Source organism: Saxophila tyrrhenica (genome assembly GCF_035928015.1).
Source record: "Saxophila tyrrhenica strain CCFEE 5935 chromosome Unknown scaffold_15, whole genome shotgun sequence".
Classification (NCBI taxonomy): Eukaryota; Fungi; Ascomycota; class Dothideomycetes; order Mycosphaerellales; family Extremaceae; genus Saxophila; species Saxophila tyrrhenica.
Genome location: NW_027041747.1, coordinates 5,384 through 25,537, shown reverse-complemented (window position 1 = coordinate 25,537; position 20,154 = coordinate 5,384). Strand labels below are relative to the sequence as shown.

Below are 20,154 nucleotides of genomic sequence, written 5' to 3'. Positions count from 1 at the left end.
CCAGCCAGTGCTTGGCATCTTTTCTAGTTTGCCATGATCCAGAAGAACCGAAGATGCCAGGATCCGGTAGCTTGTTCCTGTCCTGATTTGGTGGCGGGACGAGCAGGCGAAGGCCACAATTTATGTAAGCGAGGCATTTTCCCAGAGCGAACAAACAAGAAAATGCTGTGTACAGGCGGAAGCTCTCGTGGAACCACTGTACGCTGAATAGCGAGTGTCCATGATCCATATACGACACAGCTGAGTGGACCCGGAGAATCAGAATGGCTAGAACGTCTTCTGTTCGCGGCAGTTGTACGACGTAATTATGAAGTTGCGGAGGGTCGCATTAGCTGGTTGCTCGTCTTTGACAGATGCGCAGTTGTACATGCGAACCATCGTGCGCCGTTCTTTGGACTTCGCACACATGTGGCAACAAGAGAAGTGGCGAGCCAGCGTGCGCTTGGGATGCTCTCTTCTTCCTGGATCTACGGTGGATGCCGGGTGTCCATCAGATTCTGAGTAAACTTGCGGGTCTTAATCACAGGTACAGCTGGCAGAATGGGCATCTTGATGCTGTGTATGGGTGCTGTCTTCTTAGCAACCAGTCGTGCAGCAGCGGCAGCAAGAAACATCACTCAATAGCTGTGATCGTCATTGCGACAATGTCAACCACCGAGACCAGAAAGCTACTCAAGCTCCTTGACCTCGATGCTATTCTCTGCCTTCGTTGATGCCGTTTACATGTGATCCGAAGCATCCTACTTCTCATCTTCGGTACGTGAACGCGAGAGCGTCCTCTGATGGCAGTTCTTGAGGGATCTAGATCACAAGGGTCGTCTGTTTGATCTCATGGTCACGATGGCGTCCCAAGAAAGATCCTCCCGGATGGTTTGACCATCTGATGTCGGTTGGACATCTCGATACCACCGGCCGAAGAAGCTGCGGTGCTACTCTGCAGGTGTTGTTGGTATCGGCCTATGGAGTCTGCCGCCGCCATCTTGATCCTGTATACTGTACACAAGAAGAGTAGCCCCGTTTCGTTGGCCTTGCTACCGAAGAGCGAGACACCATGATAGTCGTTCTGCTGCCATTGGGCTGCTATAATTGCCGACAGATTGAAGGTTAAAGCTGTGGTTCATGTTGCGAGAGCAAGCGAGCTCGAGGAGTTAGGTCTGATGTTGGCCAAGATAGCCACCCTTGGCTCGAATCTTTTTCATATCCCCAGACTTGGCAACCCCAGGTTTGTGTTGGAGTCGGGTTGGAAGGATTGCTACCATTTCGTCTACACCGACCGAAAGAAGCAATGTTAACGGACGACTATTCCGGTCCCTTGATAGTACCTGATTACACATCGGCGGTACACTGATGCACGACCGAAAAAACCTCCTCACGAGTGCGCTTCGCCATCCCTTCAAATGACCACAATCTTGGCCCGACCGGTTGATGCGAGCCTAGCACCCAAGCAGAAGAATGAACGGAGCGAAGTCGCGAAGAACGACAGCAAAATGGCGCCACCAACGTTTTCGATGTGTCGTAGCAAGTGTTGTTGGCGAAGAGAATAGACAGTAGGGTCTTGGTGTTGACAGATGCAATCTCTCCCCCTCGAAACAACTCCTTCCAGCACACCTGGAACAGTATGTCAGTGCGTAGAAAGGCCCGACGCAACAAGAATCGACAGTGGAGAGTGTATAAAACGCAGTCTTGTTCGCTGTGAGTTCATCCAGCAACAAGCCCTTCGTTCCAGGTTCCTTACCTTCGCTACAGAGCACGCAATTACCGCACCGTTGTCATTCAAGGGCACCGCCTTGAAGTACCAATCACCCATCAAGATGCATACCAAACAGGCTCTCGCTCTGGGCGTTGCAGCCTTCTCCACCTTGGCATTAGCCTCACCAGTCACACTCAACCTTACCACCGAAGGCCTGATTAAGCGGGGTCTGTCCGAAGTCATCTGTGGCTTCTATCCCAGCGCTTCGGAAGATCTCGGGTACAATGTTATCCGTGACTTGGAAGAGAAAGGCGATCTCAATATCTAAGTCGCTGCTCATGAATGCTTTCGCCTCGGGTGCTACGACACCAGGTAGGCTTCTCACCTCTGACGATACTCTTGACATGATGCTGATTGTTCACCAGTGGCGTGTGAGTACAGGAATCGTTGGGACTTATGGCGCTCAGCCTGCCGCGGGTCCCAATCCCTGACACAAGCTGACTGTTACAGTTACGTTTGCAATGACCAGGACGTCATGCTTTTTGTTCCTATGAACGAAGTGCTCGACAACCTCATATATCTGGCAGAGGTCTGCGTGGACTATCACCTGGTCGACATTGGTCCGCCCGGCGGCACTGGCCTGATGGCAGGTACCAATATGCCTGGCTCTGGACGTGTGCGAGTGACCGACAGGGACGGATACAATGTCAATATCGGATACTGCAACGGCAACGATGGGGATGACGTCAGCCCAAGCGCTTACGGCTGGCCAGGTCAGTAGGCCCTTTTTCGATTCTCCACCAGCAAATACTGACGTATCCTCAGGTCCTAATGGCGAGCCTTGGCTCCAGGTAAGTCTGTTCACGGACAGAATGGGCGCCTTGAATCCTTGATGAGTCTTCCTAACTTGGTCCGTTCGTCCAGTGCGGCAAAGATGGCCAGGTCCCATGCCCAGGTACCGGATGCATCGAGGGGAGTCTTGTGGTAGAGAGCCAGGAAGCGATCGCGTGCCAGGATTACCTCGGTGCTGGATACATCGGAGTAGGCGCGACCTACATTTATAGCTCGGTAAGCAGTACTGCATGCAGGCAAGGATCTCGAATTAACGGGCGATTCTTGTCGCAGACCAGACAGGTTGGAACCACGTGGACAGTGGGCGGCTTCCTGAGCATTGACACCAGCGACCTCGCTCCGGTCTCCGTGCAAGCCGACTTCTTCGCCTCCTTTGCGGAGACAACGACCATAGGCTCGTCGACCGGAGTCGGCGATACCTGCGGCTCCGAAGACGCAGAGGGCGACTATACGTGCGGTCTGCACATCCGCCCTCAGTGTTACGCCATGACAGGCTACTGTGACACGGAGGCCACTGGGCGGGTCCCATGGGTGAGTTGCACTATGGCAAGACGGCTCTCGAGCGGCATCAAATTGCTGACACCCTCGCGCGTTCTCCAGGCAAACGTCGTCCCGCAAACGTCGTCCGATGGCGTCGGTGTCTTTACGTCTGAGATCTGCATATGTGAAAACTGTCCGGGTTTTGACGACACTATCGACCTCGAAACTGCGCCGGATGCGGTGTGCCACCTGCCATGCGCTGGATGCATGCCTTGACGGACGTTTCATATCTGTCGAGTGCAGTGTAAGTGGTGCTAGGCGCGGTAAAGGCTGGGATATCACTGGCGGCGCACGGTTACACGAGTCGGTGGTTCCTGATGATGGATACGATCTTCTCCATATTGCAAACAAAATCAGTTGATAGGGTTGAACTGCGACTTCCACTAGTTCCAGTCCTGTCTTCATGCCCTCGAGCATAGTGTATACCACTGGACCCGTCCCGATTTATTTCGTACATGTTTCTGAAGTGGTTGAAGTCAGTCAGTATGGATTGAGGCGGATGACCTGACCGCCGTTCTTCGTGATCTGTAGGCTTTGGGCCAGCTTTGACAATGCCTATCGACCCTCGGTACGGCGGAGTGAACTTGATTAATGGAATGGCATGAGTAGAGAGTAGAATTCGGGTGTCCCTGGAATCAAGAGGCTGAAGAAGAACCAGCCGGCTGTTGTCAAGCAAGCTCACACTAAGAAATCTTGTTTATCCCGGTAAACGCCCTTGGCCCCTATCCCAAAATAACCAGCGACTTTAAAGCCTCTCTTCCAAGGAGAAGGGAACCGCAGCTGGTTGTAGTCAGTGCGTTCAGTCCATAGATCCAGGTAAGAGACTCAACTTCGATCTGTCTTCACTGTTTCAACACTCCCTCCCAGCAACATGTCCCTCCTCTCCCGTGCTTCTCTCCTGCTACTATCCCTTCTGCTCACCTTCACCACCGCTCAATCCTCCAACAACGCCTCCGCCGTCTTCGTATACAATGGCTCCGACAACACCGAGTTCATCTTCGCCCTCAATGCAGACAAGAGCACAGGCGATCTCTACTTCCACCTCTCCTCTCCTGCAGGGAACGCTTGGGTGGGAGTCGGCATTGGAGATCAAATGAAAGATGCGTTGATGTTCATTGCATACCCCGCCGGCAACGACAAAGACGTTACGATCAGCCCGAGAATAGGCAGTGGACACACCGAGCCAGAATATCAATCAGACCTCAAGCTCGATCTACAATCTGGGAAGGGTTTGACTGGAGCGAACACTGTCAGTGGGAACAGCAGGGAGACCAAGAACATCATTGCGGATGGAGTATGCAGAGGCTGCGCGAAGTGGGATCGTGGGAGCATTGATTTGACGAACAAAAAACAGCCGTTCATCCTTGCGGTTGGCCCTGTCTTCCCGGCGATCGCATCTAACTCTCAATCTGCTGGTTTGACTAGGCACATGTTCTACGGACACTTCACGATGGATATGACCGCTGCGACGTCGAATTCAGGTGGGGCTGTGCCGCTGGGGCCATATAAGACGAAGTCTGCCTCCAATACTGCTACCAGCACCAAGATGGACAACGACCCTGCTCCTCGGATCCACGGCGCCGTGATGAGCGTTGTCTTTGTCATCGCTTTCCCACTTGGTACCCTCATGCTTCGAGTATGGCACAAGGTGAAGGGGCATATCGCAGTGCAAGTGGTTGGGCTGGTTCTCTTCTGCATGGCTTTCGCCGGTGGCAGCGTGGTGTCGACGCAGTACAACCGATCGAAGCACTTCAACTCTGCCCACCAAGTCATCGGCATTCTGCTGTTGATCGCACTGTTCGCTCAGCTTGGGCTAGGAGCGTACCATCACAAGGTCTACATGAAGACTCAGCAGAAGACGATCTTTGGCAAGATTCATACGTATCTGGGGCCAGCTATCATGCTCATCGGTATCCTCAACGGCTTCTTGGGTTTCAGATTAGCAGGTTTGTCCACCATCTTTACAACATTACCCCCGTGCCCTCATACTGACGTTCTTCCAGGCGCCTACTTCCTCGCCATCCCCTACTCAATCATCCTCATCGTCTTCGCCGGCATCTACCTTTGTATCCGTGGATACAGCCACATCCGCCGACGCAGGAACGCCAGCAAGAACGCCCCCGAAGGATATCAATATCCGCATTTCGGCGCTCCACCTCCACAGTATGGCCCGCCTTTTGGTGCACCGCCGCCTTATGCGCAGCCAGATGTGCCGTTGCAGCGGTTTGAGAGCTCGCAGAGTGTGCCGAGGGCGGACTCGCCTGCTGTGCAGCCGCGGACGATGGTGTGAGTGTATTGTTGGGATTGGTCCAAGTTGCATTATACGGTGTCCGGGACAGAGCATTGGGGAATCGAGGCGTAACAAGGGCGTTTTAGAGGGACAGCCGGTTTGGACTCAACAGCAGCCTGGAATGAGCAAGTATGATTCGATCTTGAAGATATGGATGACGTACAAGAACTGTACATCATCGCAAGCTCTATCTCTATCCAGATCTCTCCAGCCTTTTCTTTCTACAGCCGGTACTTGAACTCCGGGTTCTTCCGATCAGTAATGTCAGCAAACTCGATATCCTCCAGATGCTCCACCATTCCCTGCCGTATCATCTTCGCCCTCTTTCGGTTCTCGAATATATAGTACGCCTGCAGCGCCAGCGTCAATGCCACAGCGACGAGGCAAGTGACGATGATGGTAATCTTGGCAGGAATGTACTCTGGCGCCGACTTCTCCGTGAAGGTCAACGGGCCTATGATGTTGCCCACGCAAAAGGAGATGAGGAGGAAGGCGTTCATGGTGACCTAGAGGGAGAAGTGTAAGTAGAGACAAGGCGGCCCAAGGCAGGTTCGGATGAATGTACCTTCTTAGTATGCCCGGCGTAGTTAGCTGCGACCCAGCTATACATCAACGGAAGACTGCTGCCAATGACATTCGTCAAATAATTGCCCATCAATTTTCCGAGCTTGCTGTCCACGAACGCCATCAAGCAGCCTCCAAGAGCACCGGGGATGAGCAGCGAGATGATCTGGATGCCTCGCATGTTGTATCTTCCTGCCAGATAGGTGGCAGAGGAGATTGAGATCATCGAGATGACTCCAGAGGGTATTTGGAGCAAGGCGGTGGTTTTGCTGTCGAAGCCGAATTGGCGGATGATGGTTGCTTGGTAGGATGAGACCGCTCCGTTGGGGACGTTGGAGGATATAACGATGAAGCCGAGCAGCCATGTCTGAGGGTCGAGAAAGCATTCGAGAACTTGGGCAGGTTTGAACTGCCTTCTCATCAATATGCTGTTGATGGGGTTTGAGGATGTATGATGGACTCACATGCTTGTTCTCAATACCCGTCTGATTCTCCCTCAACCGCTGCACGGCCCACACCTTCTCCTCATGCGTAAGGCGGGACTTCATCGGGTTGTCGGGGAGGATAAAGAATACAGTTATGCCAACAGCAACCGTAATCAGACCCAGCAGCAAGAACATCGCCTGCCAGTTCGTGAACGCATTACCGTTGTAGTGCTGGAACCCGAAGCTGACGATGCTGCCTAGGATCGTGCCGGTGCCAACGCCTAGATACCAGAGTCCAACCCTGAACGGTTGTTCCCCATGTTTGTACCACATTGAGGTGACCAGGATCAAGCTTGGTGCGACGGCGCTTTCAAAACAGCCGAGGAGAACTCTCGTAGCCACCAGACTGCCATAGTTCTTGCATGCGCTGGTCACGGCTACGATTGCTCCCCACAGCGCCACCATGAGGCCGAGATACTTTGCTGTTGGGAAGCGTTGCATTCCATATCCGTGTGGGAACTCCAGTCCTAAATATGACACATAGAAGATCAGTGCCAGTGTCGAGAATTGGGACTCTGTAATGTTCGCATCGTCCTGCAACCCCATGACGTTGGCGTAGTTGATCAAAGTCTTGTCTAGGTATTGCAGACAATAGCAAGACCACATCAGCGGCATGACCATCCAGTCGATCTTGCGAACGAGACGTTTCTCATCCTCTGCGGTCATGGGTCGGACGGGACCTTCGCCGCGAAGGAAGTCGAGGGCGGCATCGGCGTCGCTGACATCTTTAACGATGCCGACGGACGGAGCGCGTGGAGGGGATTGGGACTCGATGTCCGATTTCTTGTCTTCGTCCATGTTGGGTGCGGAAAGATGAGATGAGAGGACGGAAGGAGAGACGGGTAAAGGGTAAAATACTTACTGCAGCGTCACCACGATAGAATACTTACGTTTCATTATCCACATCTCACCTCACAATCGCTATCACTTGGTATACGTGTGGTGATGTCGTTGATGGGGGAGAGTGCTGGGGTGTAGATAGGCAGAGCGAGAGAGTGGTTGTGATCGACGAGATGCGAGAAAATTCGCCAAGCCAAATCCGTACCTGCCAAATTCGGCTTAGGCCAACCTCACCTCCAACAGCACCTGTGCACGTGGTGCAATCAGGGCAGCAGAACAGATGCAAAGCAGATGGATCAACTATGAAAGGAGTGCTCGACGTCTGTACCAGCTTTCGAGGTGTCTGGACACGTGGACGCATCAGTACGACAGTGGGCCAAGCTCTAGAGCGGGATCCCGATCTGGCGGCTCCAAAACCTACTCCGGCTCACTATGCTGTTCCTTTACCGTCCAGACGAAGTGAAAGACAGTCTATTGAATGATTCTGGTGTAGAAGAAGATGGAGATCTATCAACAGGCGAGCTGTCGATGATTGTGGCGATTGGAATATCCCAACGACCAGCAGAGATGGACTTCATCGCACGGATGTGTGGAGAGAAGCGGCTTAGGAGTGGCTCGTAGCACAGAAGGGATCTGTCAGCATTGAGCTTAAATTCGACCTCAAAGGAAGCCCGCAAACGCTGGATTCGCGTATTCGCTGGTTTGTTGCCCAAAAGACAATCCAAAAGACAGGTGTCATTGCTACATACAATCAAAAGAGCAAAAATGATGACGAGTTTGATGAGTGTGAAACCAGGTATCTCAAGAGTAGAGAGCATTCGCTGGCAAAAGTCAAGAGTTCCGAACCTCAATCAACCAACATTGGTGAGAAAAAAAAAAGGCATATTGATGAGGGTGGCTAGTTGGAGGTTAGTCAAAGCAGTTTTAACATCGATTGGAGTGTGCTTACGACTCGAACCCACGCGGAATTACCCACTAGTATTGGGAGAAACCATTCTTCAGCACAGTTTTCACAGCCTGAAACTAGCGCCATAACCACTCGGCCACCTCACCAGAGTATATTACATCACGGCGGCGCTGTTACAATATATACCCAGCTTACGACTGCCCGATTGGGTGATTTTCCGAATTTTGGACTCGGAAGGAAGGAGCGCAGCCCAACGACGCAACAAGCATTTCAGGACGCAATGAACTCCTCAGAACGATCCGAAGTATCGTATCGGCTAGGAGATAAAATCTATGAAGCGCTACGGGATCGTGGGCAGAAATTATCTTCCAGCACATCGGGCAATTTTTGGTGCTTATCAGCGGTACCAAACCTACGCAACGCCACTTCTCCAACTCTTCTCTGTTCTAGATTTCTGCTTTCAACATTCGTGCATCTCTACAATCGTCTGTTCCAACTGTCAAATATTTCCTATACCCAGCATATCTTACTCCAAACATTTCCTCTCAACAGCATAATAACCACAACCCCTCTCATTGCATCATCAACCATGTCCTCGTGACCAACCCAGCCCCAAACACCTCCAACGAAGCTCTCGAGCTCTGCACATTCTCACATCCACCACGATGGCGATGTACACCCGCCGCTCCTCCACCGAGTCCTTCTCCCGCCGACCCTCCCACTCCCCCACCCCATCCGAAAACCGCAAACTCTCCTTCAACCCCGTCGGCCAATGGGTCCCGCCCGCCGCGCAAGAGGAACCCGTCGGCGCCTTCGAAGTCGGCAAGGGCAAGAGGATCCTGCAAGTCTGCATTGCAGTGATCTACTGCCTCTTTGGCGCTGGCGTGGTCTTTGGCTTCGCGGCTATCAAACCGGTGTTGATTGAACAAGGCGTCTACCGCGAACGATGCACGAAGCAAGAGCTGGACGACGGGGTGTGGGTGTGTTACGAGCAGGAGATACGGTTGAACTTAATGTTCACTGTCGCGGCCGTGAGCACGAACGTCTGCGCCTTACCGGTCGGCACGGTGCTGGATCGCTTCGGACCACGGGTGTCGGGGCTGGTGGGAGCGGTGTTCCTGACGTTGGGAGCGCTGGCGATGGCGTTCGCAGCCGATCTGCCGTTCGATGCGTATATACCTGGATACCTGTTTCTGGCGCTCGGGGGGCCGTTCATCTTCATCTCGTCGTTTCAGCTGAGCAATACGTTCCCGAGACGGTCGGGGTTGATTCTGGCGCTGCTTACGGGGGCTTTTGATACCAGCAGCGCTGTGTTTCTGGCATATCGGCTGCTTTACGAGGGCAGTGATGGGATGTTCACGCCGAAGAAGTTCTTTCTGATTTACTTGGTCGTACCGGCATTCGTTGTTGTGGTTCAGCTGTTCATTATGCCTGCAAACTCCTACAAGACGGTTGGAGAACTGGTCAAGCACGCCGAGGACCCGGCCCTAGACGAGCACGATTCAGACAACGAGATCGACGATGAGGGTCGAAGGAACGCACTCCAACAATCCCGCCGCGAGCACCGCGAAAGCGTCGTCTCCGAAATCACCAGCCTGCTCGGCACAAAATCAGGCGACGAACAAGCCGCCGAAGAAGAAAAGAAAGCCCAAAAGAGCGGCGTCTGGGGCGCGCTCCACGGCAAGACCGCCCTCCAACAAATCCGCACCCCCTGGTGGATCTTAATCATGCTCTTCACCGTCCTCCAAATGCTCCGCATCAACTACTTCGTCGCCACCATCCGCACCCAATACACCGAGCTCCTGCACTCCCACCTCCTCGCCATTAAAGTCAACGAGTTCTTCGACGTCGCCCTGCCCCTCGGCGGCATCATCAGCATCCCCTTCATCGGCCTCATCCTCGACAACACCTCTACGCCCTTCGTCCTCGCGCTCCTCGTCACTCTCGCCACCGCCATCGGCGTGCTGGGCATCATCCCCGACCAAATGTGGGCTGCGTACGCCAACGTGTGCCTCTTCGTCCTCTACCGCCCCTTCTACTACACGGCCGTCTCCGACTACTCGGCCAAAGTCTTCGGCTTCGTGACTTTTGGCAAAGTCTACGGGCTCGTCATCTGCGCGGCGGGGCTGTTCAATTTCGTGCAGACGGGTCTGGACGCGCTCACGCATAAACATTTTGGGAATGATCCCATACCGGTGAATGCGGTGTTGTTGGGCGCGGCGCTCGTGGTGGGGGTCGGGTTGGTGGGGTATGTGTGGCGGAAGAGTCGGGGCATGGAGAGGGAGAAGTTGGAGGAGGAGGCCGAGGGGGCGAGGGAGGTGTTGATGCCGGAGGCGGATGCTGAAGAGGTTGGGAGGGAGCATGGGCATGAGAGTTATGGGACGGCGTAGGGTGGAATATGAGGTGGGCACGGGAAGGAGGTGAAGGGAATCTACCATGGCTGAAGATATGAATGTAATGACGATGCTGCTTTTCTAGCGAGGCGTTGGTGGTTAGCGGTTTGATTTGTTTACGAGTGAAAAGCATCCAAGGGCGAGAATAATGGACTGTATCTATGGTATGAATGCCTAGCTTCCATATCCACCTCCACGGCCACGCTCATTTCATCAACAATCAAGCGGCACATCCTTACTCATATGCACAACCGTAAACCCCGACGGCGCACCCATATGCCCCTCGGGATACCTGACCTCATAGTCCACCTTGAACCCTCGCCCAAGGTGGAACGCCCCACTAACCTCCTTGATCGTCGTCAACAACATGCGCAACTTCGCCTTCCCTCCCTTCTCCATCCCCACCACGAACCGGCGCTTCACCTCCGCTTCCCGCATCCGCATTAAGTGGCCGGCGAGCCCTTGCCGCCGCAGTTGCGGATCGACTGCCAAGGTGCTCAGTTCCCAGGCCTCCGTGTCGTCGTCTACGAGCCCGAAGCGCTTGAACGTGTTCGCTTGGTCGTTGGGGGCGGGTTCCAAGATGGCGGAGGTGCCGATGTAGCGCTTCGCGCTCGCTGTGGCGATGGCGGTCTCCGTGCCGGTGTAGGAAATGACGTAGGTGAACGTTCCTGGCGTAGAGCCTAGTTCGTCGAAGAGTTGGTTGTCGTACTGAAGACGGTCGCGAGGGATGTTCTTGAAGCCGTTGGATTCTTTTTGATTGCGGAAGGCTTGGATAATGAGTTGGATGAGGGAGGGTACGAGGGGAGAAGCGGCGAGCTGGGTTGTGCTGAAGAGGGTTACGGTTGTTGGGCGGTTGTTGATAAGCGGGCCTTCGAAGGAAAGTGGTTGTGAGTTGTCTGCTTGGTCGTGTTGTGGTTCAGAGTTCTTCTTCGACGGGAATGTGATACCGGGGATTAAGCCGTCGCCGTTGGTTTGAGAGACTGGCTCAGCCATGCTTTCGAAGGGTTGGGGTAAAAAAGAAAGACAGGCAACGTTAACAAGAGATACTGTACCTGTATTCTTCGCAGACACAGGCTGTCATGTCTGAAGAAGTCTTTGCTTACGGTAGAACTACATGTAAGGCGTATAGGTCCTAGCCAGAAGAGGAAGCTGCGAAGAAACACGGGAGTGCGAAAGCGCGCTTTGGTTTCTGGGGCCACCCGGCGGAGAGATGTTACAAGGCTGATAGCCTTTCGGAGATATTGTAGATCGTGGGGAGAGAGGCAAACCTTCCAACGTCTGGAAGTCGTCGGCGGACATATCTAGGTAACGTTCTTGTTCAGGCTGTGTCGAAGTGGGCGTAGAAGAAGTTTCAAACTCCCACTGCACGGGCTGAGCGGTACGTTGCAGGTTTCATCTGTTGATTGGGCGCAGTGATGCAGGCACTTGTGCAGCTCTAAGAGTCTGTCTGCCGGATGAGGATATTGCGAGGTGAGTGGGGGGTACCGGGCGGTGACATGGCCCCCATCAGCATTGCATCCAAGGAGCCGTAGGGCATACCATCTTCACCAATGTCTGGAAGGAGGTAGATGTACAAGTAGAAATAGAAATAGCAGTCTCAAGCTTGCGGAGCGGAAGACGGGATGGAAGTTTGATTCGAGTCTGGAAGCTCAGGACGAAACGGCAGGGATCGAGCACACCACCACCGCCATCTCTTCCTCCTCCTCAACATCTACCACCGATACCACCACCCCCACCCCGCCCTGTACACAACACTCGCTCCTCATACTTCCTTTCGTCCCGACACCGAGCCCGAGCACCACCGGACCACCAGATCGACTCTCGAGTCCGCCCTTGCGCTCCGCCGCCGCCGCCGTTGTACTACCCCTCGACAGCGCCACGTCCGACATCATCGAGACTTGTAGTAGTATTACTCCAAAGCCTGCTCTCCGGCGACAACCTCACCTCGTCATCAACATCTCACTTCAATCTCACTTTACTCGCGAGATATCACGAACCCACTCCCACTTCGACATCCCCGACTCTTCGCCTTTCATGATACACCAACGATAGCCAGTCAGGATGCCGGACCTCCAACGAGCACCTGGCGGGGCAGAGACGGATGGGTCGCACTCAGACGGCTACCGCGCATTGGAGAAGGCCTTCCGCGATTCATGGGCACCCAAGGACGATGCATTGCTCTCGCGCAGCCTGTCGTTCAGCAACACCCGCTATCCTGATCTCAAGCCGTCAATGCCTGCAGCCTGGCCGGAGAGTCCTTCAATCGACGGCAGCTCCTCCGATGTGCAGGTCCATGAAGGCTTCGAGAACATCGCCATGCCGCCCCCACGCATGCAAGCGCGCGCATTGCATCTAGACGACAGCGGTATGCCGCCAACCCCACCGACGATGAACAACAGCGACGGCGCGGATACTTTACAGGAGCATCGCGCAAGCCCTCCTCCAGTCTTCGCGGACGATCTTCGCAATGCGCTCGAGTCAAAAGCCTCAGGGCTTAGTACGACGCCGGTCAACGCTGTCAGTCCGCCGACACCTGATCCTTCACCGCCAGCGACGCTGGAAGCGCAGCCAGTAATGGCGCAGAAAGAGCAGGCGCATTTCTTACATCCGATGTTGGCGGATAGACGAACTCCGCACTTCCTGAAGCACCACGCCAGTTCAAAAGCAGAGTCGTTCAGAACAGCGCGCGAAGATCAGCCGCTGAGTCCAGGTCTGAGCACTTCGCAAGCTTATTTGCCAGAAAACGACAGACTTCCAGATCATTGGCTGGAGAACACGCGCGACCTGCAGTTGGCCGGGTTGGGTCTGAGCGACACAGCAGTCTCCAAGACGCCAAAAGCGCCGGATGCGGTCCCATTGACGACTGTCAGCTCTCGAAGCTCCAGGCGCAAGTCAAAGCACGAATCTCCTCCCCAGACCAGAGATGGACCGGGCGAAGATTGGGAGAAGCATATCAGTTATGTGAGCGGTCCGGATGAGCTGGAAGAAGAGCCCGCAACAAGAGAAGTCTCGGAAGAACAACGGGACGAACAGCCTCCAGCCGCTGGACTCGGCCTTTCTGGAGCCGGCATCGAGCAGGAACAACATACAGAGCCGGAGCACTCAGTGGAGGATGTTAACAACATGGTATACAAGCGCATCCGTGAAGAGAACGTCAAGAGACATAGCGCGATCAGCAACAACTCGGCAGCAATCACTGTGGGCATTTACGTTCCGCCGTCCGAGTCTACACCACACACCCTCAAGCGGCAGACGAAGTGCCTGTTATTGCGTGGGGACGGCGGTCCTGAGAGCAACCGGGGCAGCTTCGACGGTGACATCAAACCGCTCAGCTATAAGAAAGCTCGTATGCCTGAACGCCAGAAGAAGCTGGATGACTCTCCTGTCTTCGAGTCAAGCATACGGCAGGTCTCATCTCCTGCTCGACTTGGTCCAGACACCTCCAACATGACTGCCCTTACATACGCGAGTATGCAGGACTCTCCAAGCGCACGGCAAAGGTCGAGATTCCAGCCAGTGGAGCGGCAGCACACCCTCAAGCATCTAAAACCTGGCGATCGACTTTCTAACAATCTGTCGGTACGTCGAACGAGCCTGCACGGATCGCCAGCCTCGCCCAACACCTGGGTCGCGAGCCTGCACGAGGCCGAGCCGCCAGTCGACACGCCTCCGCGCACACCACCGAAACGCGTCCCCAACCCTGAAAGAGTCGGACATAATGTTGGGGTCAAGCGCAATAGCGTGGGAGGTGCGAAGCCAAGCCGTGTGCTGGAGAAGTCTTCTCATCAGCTGCGAGGCGTCATACCCTCTGTTGACACTGAACCGGAAGAGTGGAGTCCACCCAGCGGCAAGCTTCGGAGGTTCTCGAGAGAGGAGAGGTTGGAGAACAATGGTGATGTACGGCGCACGAGCGTGGGCAGTTCAAAGGACGCCGGGCGAGACCACAGCTCGGAAGGGCGCAAGCTGTCGTCTGACAAGACTATTACGTCCTCGCCGGAGAGATCTTTCCTCCCAACTTCGCCGAGAAAGAGCCTCGATGCTCGCTTCCTGCACCCTACGACCACGCCAATGTCCACCAGCCAATTCTCCGATCGCACCGTCGAAGTTTGTGAAGCCAGCGGCGTGAGGATCTACCCTCACAACAACGACAGCCTGCTTGTCGTTCAGCATGGCTCGCGACCCGTCAGCAAGGACAAGAGCACACCGACGTCTCGCTCAGTCGAGTCGCAGCTCCGCGATCTCGGCGAGCCCATCTTCGCCGCGCAAGTCGACCCTCCGACACCTACGCTGGGTGCTACGGACAGCGACGAACACGCTGACAGTCCACTCACAAACCCACGCACCGCCCCCGAACCACCAGTCATCAAATTCATCCCTCCCACTCCATGCTCCGAGCTCGAGCGCCAACTCACCCTTGACACCCGCCCTGTGCCAGAACCCAGCACTCCACAACGCCGCCTCAGCCTTCTCCAGAAAGCCCGCCGCTACAGCGACAGCCTCTTCGCTCGCTCCTCGGTCACCTACCGTCCCTCCCCACCACACCGCGACGTCCACCTCTCCCCTCTCTGGCGTCCGCAGTACTTCTGGGACGACTTCGACAGCGACGAGGAAGAATTCCTAGACGACTTCGAAGCACCCGGCACACTACCGAAAGGCGGCGACACCTCCGAAGTCACCACCGCTCAAACTGGAGGCAAAGGCATCTTCCCGCGCGCCATGAGCAAGCGTCTCCCCGGCTTCAGAGGCAAAGGCGGCTTCCTCGTCGGCAACAGCTTGGGCATCGAACGGCACGGCACCAACGCCCGCCGCCACTACGTCGGCACCGTGGAGCGACGGCTCGATAAGCGGGAGAGCGAGGAGGTGCTGAGGAAGTTGCCGCAGAATACTCGACACCCGCAGGCCGGGCCGCTGGTGGCGGAGGAGTCGAAGGGTGGGAAAAGAGTGTTTGTCGTGCCGTTTTCGGGCGGGAAGAGAGCGCAGTGGGTGGGGCCGGGGAAGATTGGGGCCATGGTTGAGCGCAGACGGGAGAGGAGGGAGGAGCGGGAGGCGGAGGCGCGGAGGGAGAAGTTGAGGGGTTTGATTGGGGGGAGGGTGGCGAGTTAGCGAGGGATGCATGGATGGAAAAGCACGGGAGTATTTACGGGATGGGATGGGATGTACATTTGGCATGGTATGGCGAGCGACAGCATGGGACGGGACAACGAAAATAACGATTTGGAACGACAGCGATGATGGGATGGATCATGTTGATGATGATCTTGGGATCTTTTAATAAGTGTACATAGCGGGCATGATGTTGGATGAGACTACGAAGCGAAACGAACCATCAGCTGGCACGAATTTTCTCCGTACATCTTATATTGCGAAACGAATGTTTGGCCCCCATCAGAAGTAACTCCATTCCTTCCCGCTCGCTCTTCCTCTGCCTCTATATAGGATCGAGCAGGTTCCTGGGTGACAGTGAAAGTGTGACAGCTCTCACCCAGAATCCCGCTAAGCTGTCACGCTTTTCTTGCTTCCCAGGAAGCAGGTACCTGACGGCCCTACATGGGGTTGAGCAGGTTCCCGACGGCCATGGTACCCGCCACCGTCATGCGCTCAAACGCCGCCAGCATGGCCTCTTCGCGCAGTCGTGCGTCTGCACATCCATGATCAGCAAAACACCCGGCGAGTCAGTCGAGATGATGAATGAACTTACACCTCCTCGCCGCCACCTGCGGCAGGGTCATGTACCCCTGCTCTCGCATCTCTCGATGGAACCTGATGCGGCATGCTACCGCGGACCGGCCGATGCGGTGGGAGATGATGCTCCAGTGGCAGCGGAAGACATTGAGGTGGAGGTGCACGAGCTCTGCGCGCTGGAAGAGAGAGACGGAGTTGATCAGTATTGCTGTAAGCTTTGATAGGGTAGGATGCGGACGAGACGTACCAGCAGCGGCGTCCAGTCCTGACGAGTGTTCCGTGCCGTGCTCGGCTTGCGCGGGCTGTTGGGACGACCGTCTCTGCGTGGGGCCATTACGATTGTTTGTTTGACGTGGTGGTGAAGATTCTGTGGTGAATGATGGTGTGGAATGATGTGGTGGAACGATGGTTTTGCTGGAGATGGTGTTGTAGATGAGAAGGAGAAAGGAAATGCAGGTGAACTCCTCCAAAGCTTTCTACTGCTGGATGGCAGCAGGCAAGACTGTTTCCGTGGAACGCGCAAGAGCTAGCTACTCAACTGACATGATGGAAAGCGGGAGGGTAATCAAAATGGCAGTGATTCTTGTGACTCTGGGGTGAACCTGCCTGAAGTGCTGTAGACTGAAGTGCAACCACGGGTTGGAAACAGATCGGTACTGGTCAGCAAAATAAACAGGCCAACAACAATCTCTGGAAGGGCATATGTTGCTTCAGCTCCACCGGTAGCAGTGCGCAAGGACCATGCTGCAAGATGACTCCTGGAGATGGCGACATCGAGACGGACGGTAAGCTCAGCGGTGTCTAGGAGCGCCTGGTTCGAAGTAGTAGTAGACATTCATTCCTTCCGCGAGTTGTGATCGCGGTGGCTTCTCCGATGCTCTTGCGTCGAATACGGCCCGTGATGGAGAACAGCCAGGACGGCGGCCGCAATCTTTGATTTCGGTTGAGACTCGGGCTCAGCTGCTTGCCGGAGCCCTCCAGATTTTTTGCTGTTTCGTAGCATCTTCGGCTCCTTTTCTCACTGGTCTGCGACGTACTTGCCTGCGACCTGGACCGCCCATCGCCGGCAGTGCGCAGGTGTGATCACCTCGTCCGCGATGCGCCTGCTTCATTCCGGATTACCAGGCCGCGCGAAGATTCTAAGCATTTTTTTGGGCGTCCAAAGAGATGCTCGCCTGTCTCGTGAAAGCATTGCGAAGCCATTTGATACGTGAAGTCGACATGGAACTCTAATGGCGAGCCCAGCAGAGCCGTCGCACGCGGAGTCTGACCAAATGCTCGAGCGATGGCGGGCACGTTGACCAGTTTCTCAGCAAATGCCGCCACTCGCAGCCGGATATGTGTGGCTTACCTTCAGAGGCGCTGGTGAGGATGTGAGGTTATCAAGTGAGGTTACGGAGTTGTCGGAGTCGTTGAGAGTGATGAAGTGAGGTCGAAAGGTCAGCAGCCTCATGCGGAATAGTCTTGGCATCGTTCTTGATCACCTACGACAAGATCATTGACAATAGAATGATTACTGAGCATCAGTAGAGAATGCAGACTCGCGACTCCAACGATACCAGTATCATCAAAATTGACTAGTTTCGATGTTATCACGATACCTCCTACATCGCACAGAAGCCCTAAGGTCTCGCCCTTGAATGCCAAGACCAAAAACTCCCGACCCGTCTCTACTCGAACCCATGCAGCCGATCTCCAAAAAGATCGACATCCACCCCAGCAAATGATCACCACTACACTGTGGCGGAGTGCATATCCACGCTGTTCGCCGCTGCTATACAAAGAAACACGTCGATCTTGCGGCAGGTACGGTAGTGTGGTAGGGTTGCAGGGACGACTGACTCGACCTACAGGTATCGTTCAGCGAATGCGCGGAGCGACCTACGGACTGAAGGAATGGTGTGGTGGGTGCGGATGGGTAGGATTGACGACGGGCGTACGTGTGTGCTGTACCTGCATGGAGGCTCAGTCAAAGATCATCATCCGCTGCATGTGCATGAGGTACGAGGTGCAGTTGCAGTAGTCCTTCGATTGTGAAACGACCTTCTATTGCAGTAGTCTGAGAGATCCCAGAAGCGTTTGTCAAAGATTCCGTTCCATTAGCTATTCTCATTCGCCATCCGTCCATCCTTCATGCGTCGTATCTACCTGATGAGCTATACTACGACGCGTGTCCGAGTATTAGTGGTGGAAGATGACGAGATATTGACATGTCCAGCACGTCGAGTGGGTGTCCTGGTGTCCGCAATGCCGTCAGTATTCCTCCCAGTCCTTGCGATGCTTCCTCCAAATTCCCATACGAAGAGGTTCATTCTGTCTTGGATTCCTGTTGTTGTTCCTCCGTTTCCTCTATTGTCGTTAATGCTGTAGTCCCTTCATGTTCTGTCCCGATCTCCGCAGCCTTGTCCTTGCAAGCCGCCGCTGAAAACCCGCTCCCGACTTTGCCAGATATGATGCGCCATCTGTCATCTTCGTATTCCTGCATGGCCGTTCGTAGCTTTTGTAACTGTAGCAGAGTCAGTCAGCGATCACGTGCGCCTCATATCGAAGTCCATACAGTTTGCTATTGCCGCCTTGAACTTTCTGCTTCAGTAACGCTGCTGTCATCACGTACCATTTCGTCCGTCCAACCTGTCGTCTTCGCCTTGAGCTTCGTGCAGTACCGCACTTGCAACGTCCCTGAGCTGCGACCTGGGAAAAAGTCCGCGATTTGCTTCCAGGTCAGGTCCTTGGTCTCTTTGAGTTCCACAAGTAATGCGTCGTCCTCGGGTGTGAACTTGAGCTTTGGTCCCTTCGGTCGTGCAGCAGGTGCCGGCATACCAGCTTGTCCGACCACGCTCGGTGGGCCATGGTCTTGTGAGGATGATGCCTCGCCCTGACCCGTCCGTTGCGACTTTGACGGAGGTGGCTGGTTCGGCAGTCTGTGATGGTGATGCTGCGGCTGTGGGGTTGGCGCGACGTATGGCGACTGTCCTCCTTGCGAATGATCCACGGAGTGACGCGGAAACTGGTACTGGTAGTTGACAGTGTCCGGCTGAAACTGGAGGTGTTGTTGCTGCTCGGTGGGGAGCTCGAGGTGCGCCTGTCCGGTAGCATGAGCCTGCAGTTGCTGAAGACCAGGGTACTCGTAGGGGGCCGCTGTGAAGTCTTCTGCTCGACTCCGCTTTCGCGACGGCTGTGGCACTTGCTGGTAATTGACGACCTGCGGACTTTCGTAAGGGCTGCCGTAATGTGATGACGACTACGGTTGATCGATGGTAAGCAAATGATCGGACGGACTCCCATCTGGAAGGTTACTCACAACGTGAGACATGTGCCTCGTCATCTGCGACGGCATGACAGGTTGCTCAAGACTGTACGACGGTTCCGGTGCCGTCATCTGCGACGGAAGTACAGCTGTCATAGCATGCTGTTGAAACCCTTGCGACTGCTGCGATGGCGTCTGGTGGGGAGTCTGTTGCAAATACTGGTTCGGTGGTTGGAAGGCCTGAGTAATCAACTGTTGATACTCTGCCTCTGTCACCTATCGGGAGAAGTCAGTTCTGCTCTCACTGTCTCATCTTTGGAAGGATACTCACCTGATCCGCTGCCTCTTCCTGCGACTCCTGCCCTTGAGCGCCATAGCTGAACGTGAAGTCCGGATACTGCCTCGCCAGGGCTGCGATGGAGCATTGAGGCTGCCAGAGCCCAAAGCCCAGGCAGCTTGCCGAGGAGTCGGGGCTCGCTGGGGGAGTGTCGGGGAGGAGGCCACCGGCAACGAGTGTCAACGCCGTGATGCCGGTTGAGCGAGGGTCGAGTGCAACAATGTGCTGTTATTGATAAAAACGTCTCTGCCTGTTAATACACGGAAGATGCTGGGGGCTTAGTAGGCCAGCATAGAAAGTATGATCGATCTCAACGACAGTGATACC

At 54.8% G+C, this 20,154-nt stretch overlaps 8 protein-coding genes and 1 non-coding gene across 9 annotated transcripts; 4 read left to right on the top strand and 5 right to left on the bottom strand.

Moving 5' to 3' along the window:
* Nucleotides 1–1,811: 1,811 nt before the first annotated feature.
* Nucleotides 1,812–3,298, top strand: LTR77_008616 (uncharacterized protein; the record flags this gene model as incomplete). The annotated part of the gene is made up of 6 exons (XM_064805846.1): nt 1,812–1,969; nt 2,201–2,463; nt 2,516–2,541; nt 2,615–2,758; nt 2,816–3,073; nt 3,143–3,298. 6 exons carry the CDS (start codon nt 1,812–1,814, stop codon nt 3,296–3,298), a joined length of 1,005 nt encoding a protein of 334 aa, XP_064655705.1.
* Nucleotides 3,299–3,953: 655 nt separating this feature from the next.
* On the top strand, nt 3,954–5,372 carry LTR77_008615 (uncharacterized protein; the record flags this gene model as incomplete). Its single annotated transcript, XM_064805845.1, has 2 exons — nt 3,954–5,028; nt 5,086–5,372. The coding sequence occupies 2 exons, from the start codon at nt 3,954–3,956 to the stop codon at nt 5,370–5,372; spliced, it is 1,362 nt and encodes a 453-aa protein (XP_064655704.1).
* Nucleotides 5,373–5,593: 221 nt separating this feature from the next.
* Nucleotides 5,594–7,219, bottom strand: LTR77_008614 (uncharacterized protein; the record flags this gene model as incomplete). The annotated part of the gene is made up of 3 exons (XM_064805844.1): nt 5,594–5,878; nt 5,938–6,345; nt 6,401–7,219. The coding sequence occupies 3 exons, from the start codon at nt 7,217–7,219 to the stop codon at nt 5,594–5,596; spliced, it is 1,512 nt and encodes a 503-aa protein (XP_064655703.1).
* Nucleotides 7,220–8,192: 973 nt separating this feature from the next.
* On the bottom strand, nt 8,193–8,314 carry LTR77_008613. The gene has a single exon. It is a non-coding gene; the product is annotated as a tRNA-Leu (tRNA).
* A 519-nt stretch (nt 8,315–8,833) lies between these two features.
* Nucleotides 8,834–10,558, top strand: LTR77_008612 (uncharacterized protein; the record flags this gene model as incomplete). Its single annotated transcript, XM_064805843.1, has 1 exon — nt 8,834–10,558. One exon carries the CDS (start codon nt 8,834–8,836, stop codon nt 10,556–10,558), a length of 1,725 nt encoding a protein of 574 aa, XP_064655702.1.
* Nucleotides 10,559–10,774: 216 nt separating this feature from the next.
* On the bottom strand, nt 10,775–11,554 carry LTR77_008611 (uncharacterized protein; the record flags this gene model as incomplete). Its single annotated transcript, XM_064805842.1, has 1 exon — nt 10,775–11,554. The coding sequence occupies one exon, from the start codon at nt 11,552–11,554 to the stop codon at nt 10,775–10,777; it is 780 nt and encodes a 259-aa protein (XP_064655701.1).
* A 1,068-nt stretch (nt 11,555–12,622) lies between these two features.
* Nucleotides 12,623–15,664, top strand: LTR77_008610 (uncharacterized protein; the record flags this gene model as incomplete). Its single annotated transcript, XM_064805841.1, has 2 exons — nt 12,623–14,030; nt 14,172–15,664. 2 exons carry the CDS (start codon nt 12,623–12,625, stop codon nt 15,662–15,664), a joined length of 2,901 nt encoding a protein of 966 aa, XP_064655700.1.
* A 440-nt stretch (nt 15,665–16,104) lies between these two features.
* LTR77_008609 (uncharacterized protein) lies at nt 16,105–16,577 on the bottom strand (the record flags this gene model as incomplete). Its single annotated transcript, XM_064805840.1, has 3 exons — nt 16,105–16,199; nt 16,260–16,419; nt 16,491–16,577. The coding sequence occupies 3 exons, from the start codon at nt 16,575–16,577 to the stop codon at nt 16,105–16,107; spliced, it is 342 nt and encodes a 113-aa protein (XP_064655699.1).
* A 1,974-nt stretch (nt 16,578–18,551) lies between these two features.
* Nucleotides 18,552–19,915, bottom strand: LTR77_008608 (uncharacterized protein; the record flags this gene model as incomplete). The annotated part of the gene is made up of 4 exons (XM_064805839.1): nt 18,552–18,749; nt 18,858–19,484; nt 19,545–19,759; nt 19,822–19,915. 4 exons carry the CDS (start codon nt 19,913–19,915, stop codon nt 18,552–18,554), a joined length of 1,134 nt encoding a protein of 377 aa, XP_064655698.1.
* Between the last annotated feature and the right edge of the window lie 239 nt (nt 19,916–20,154).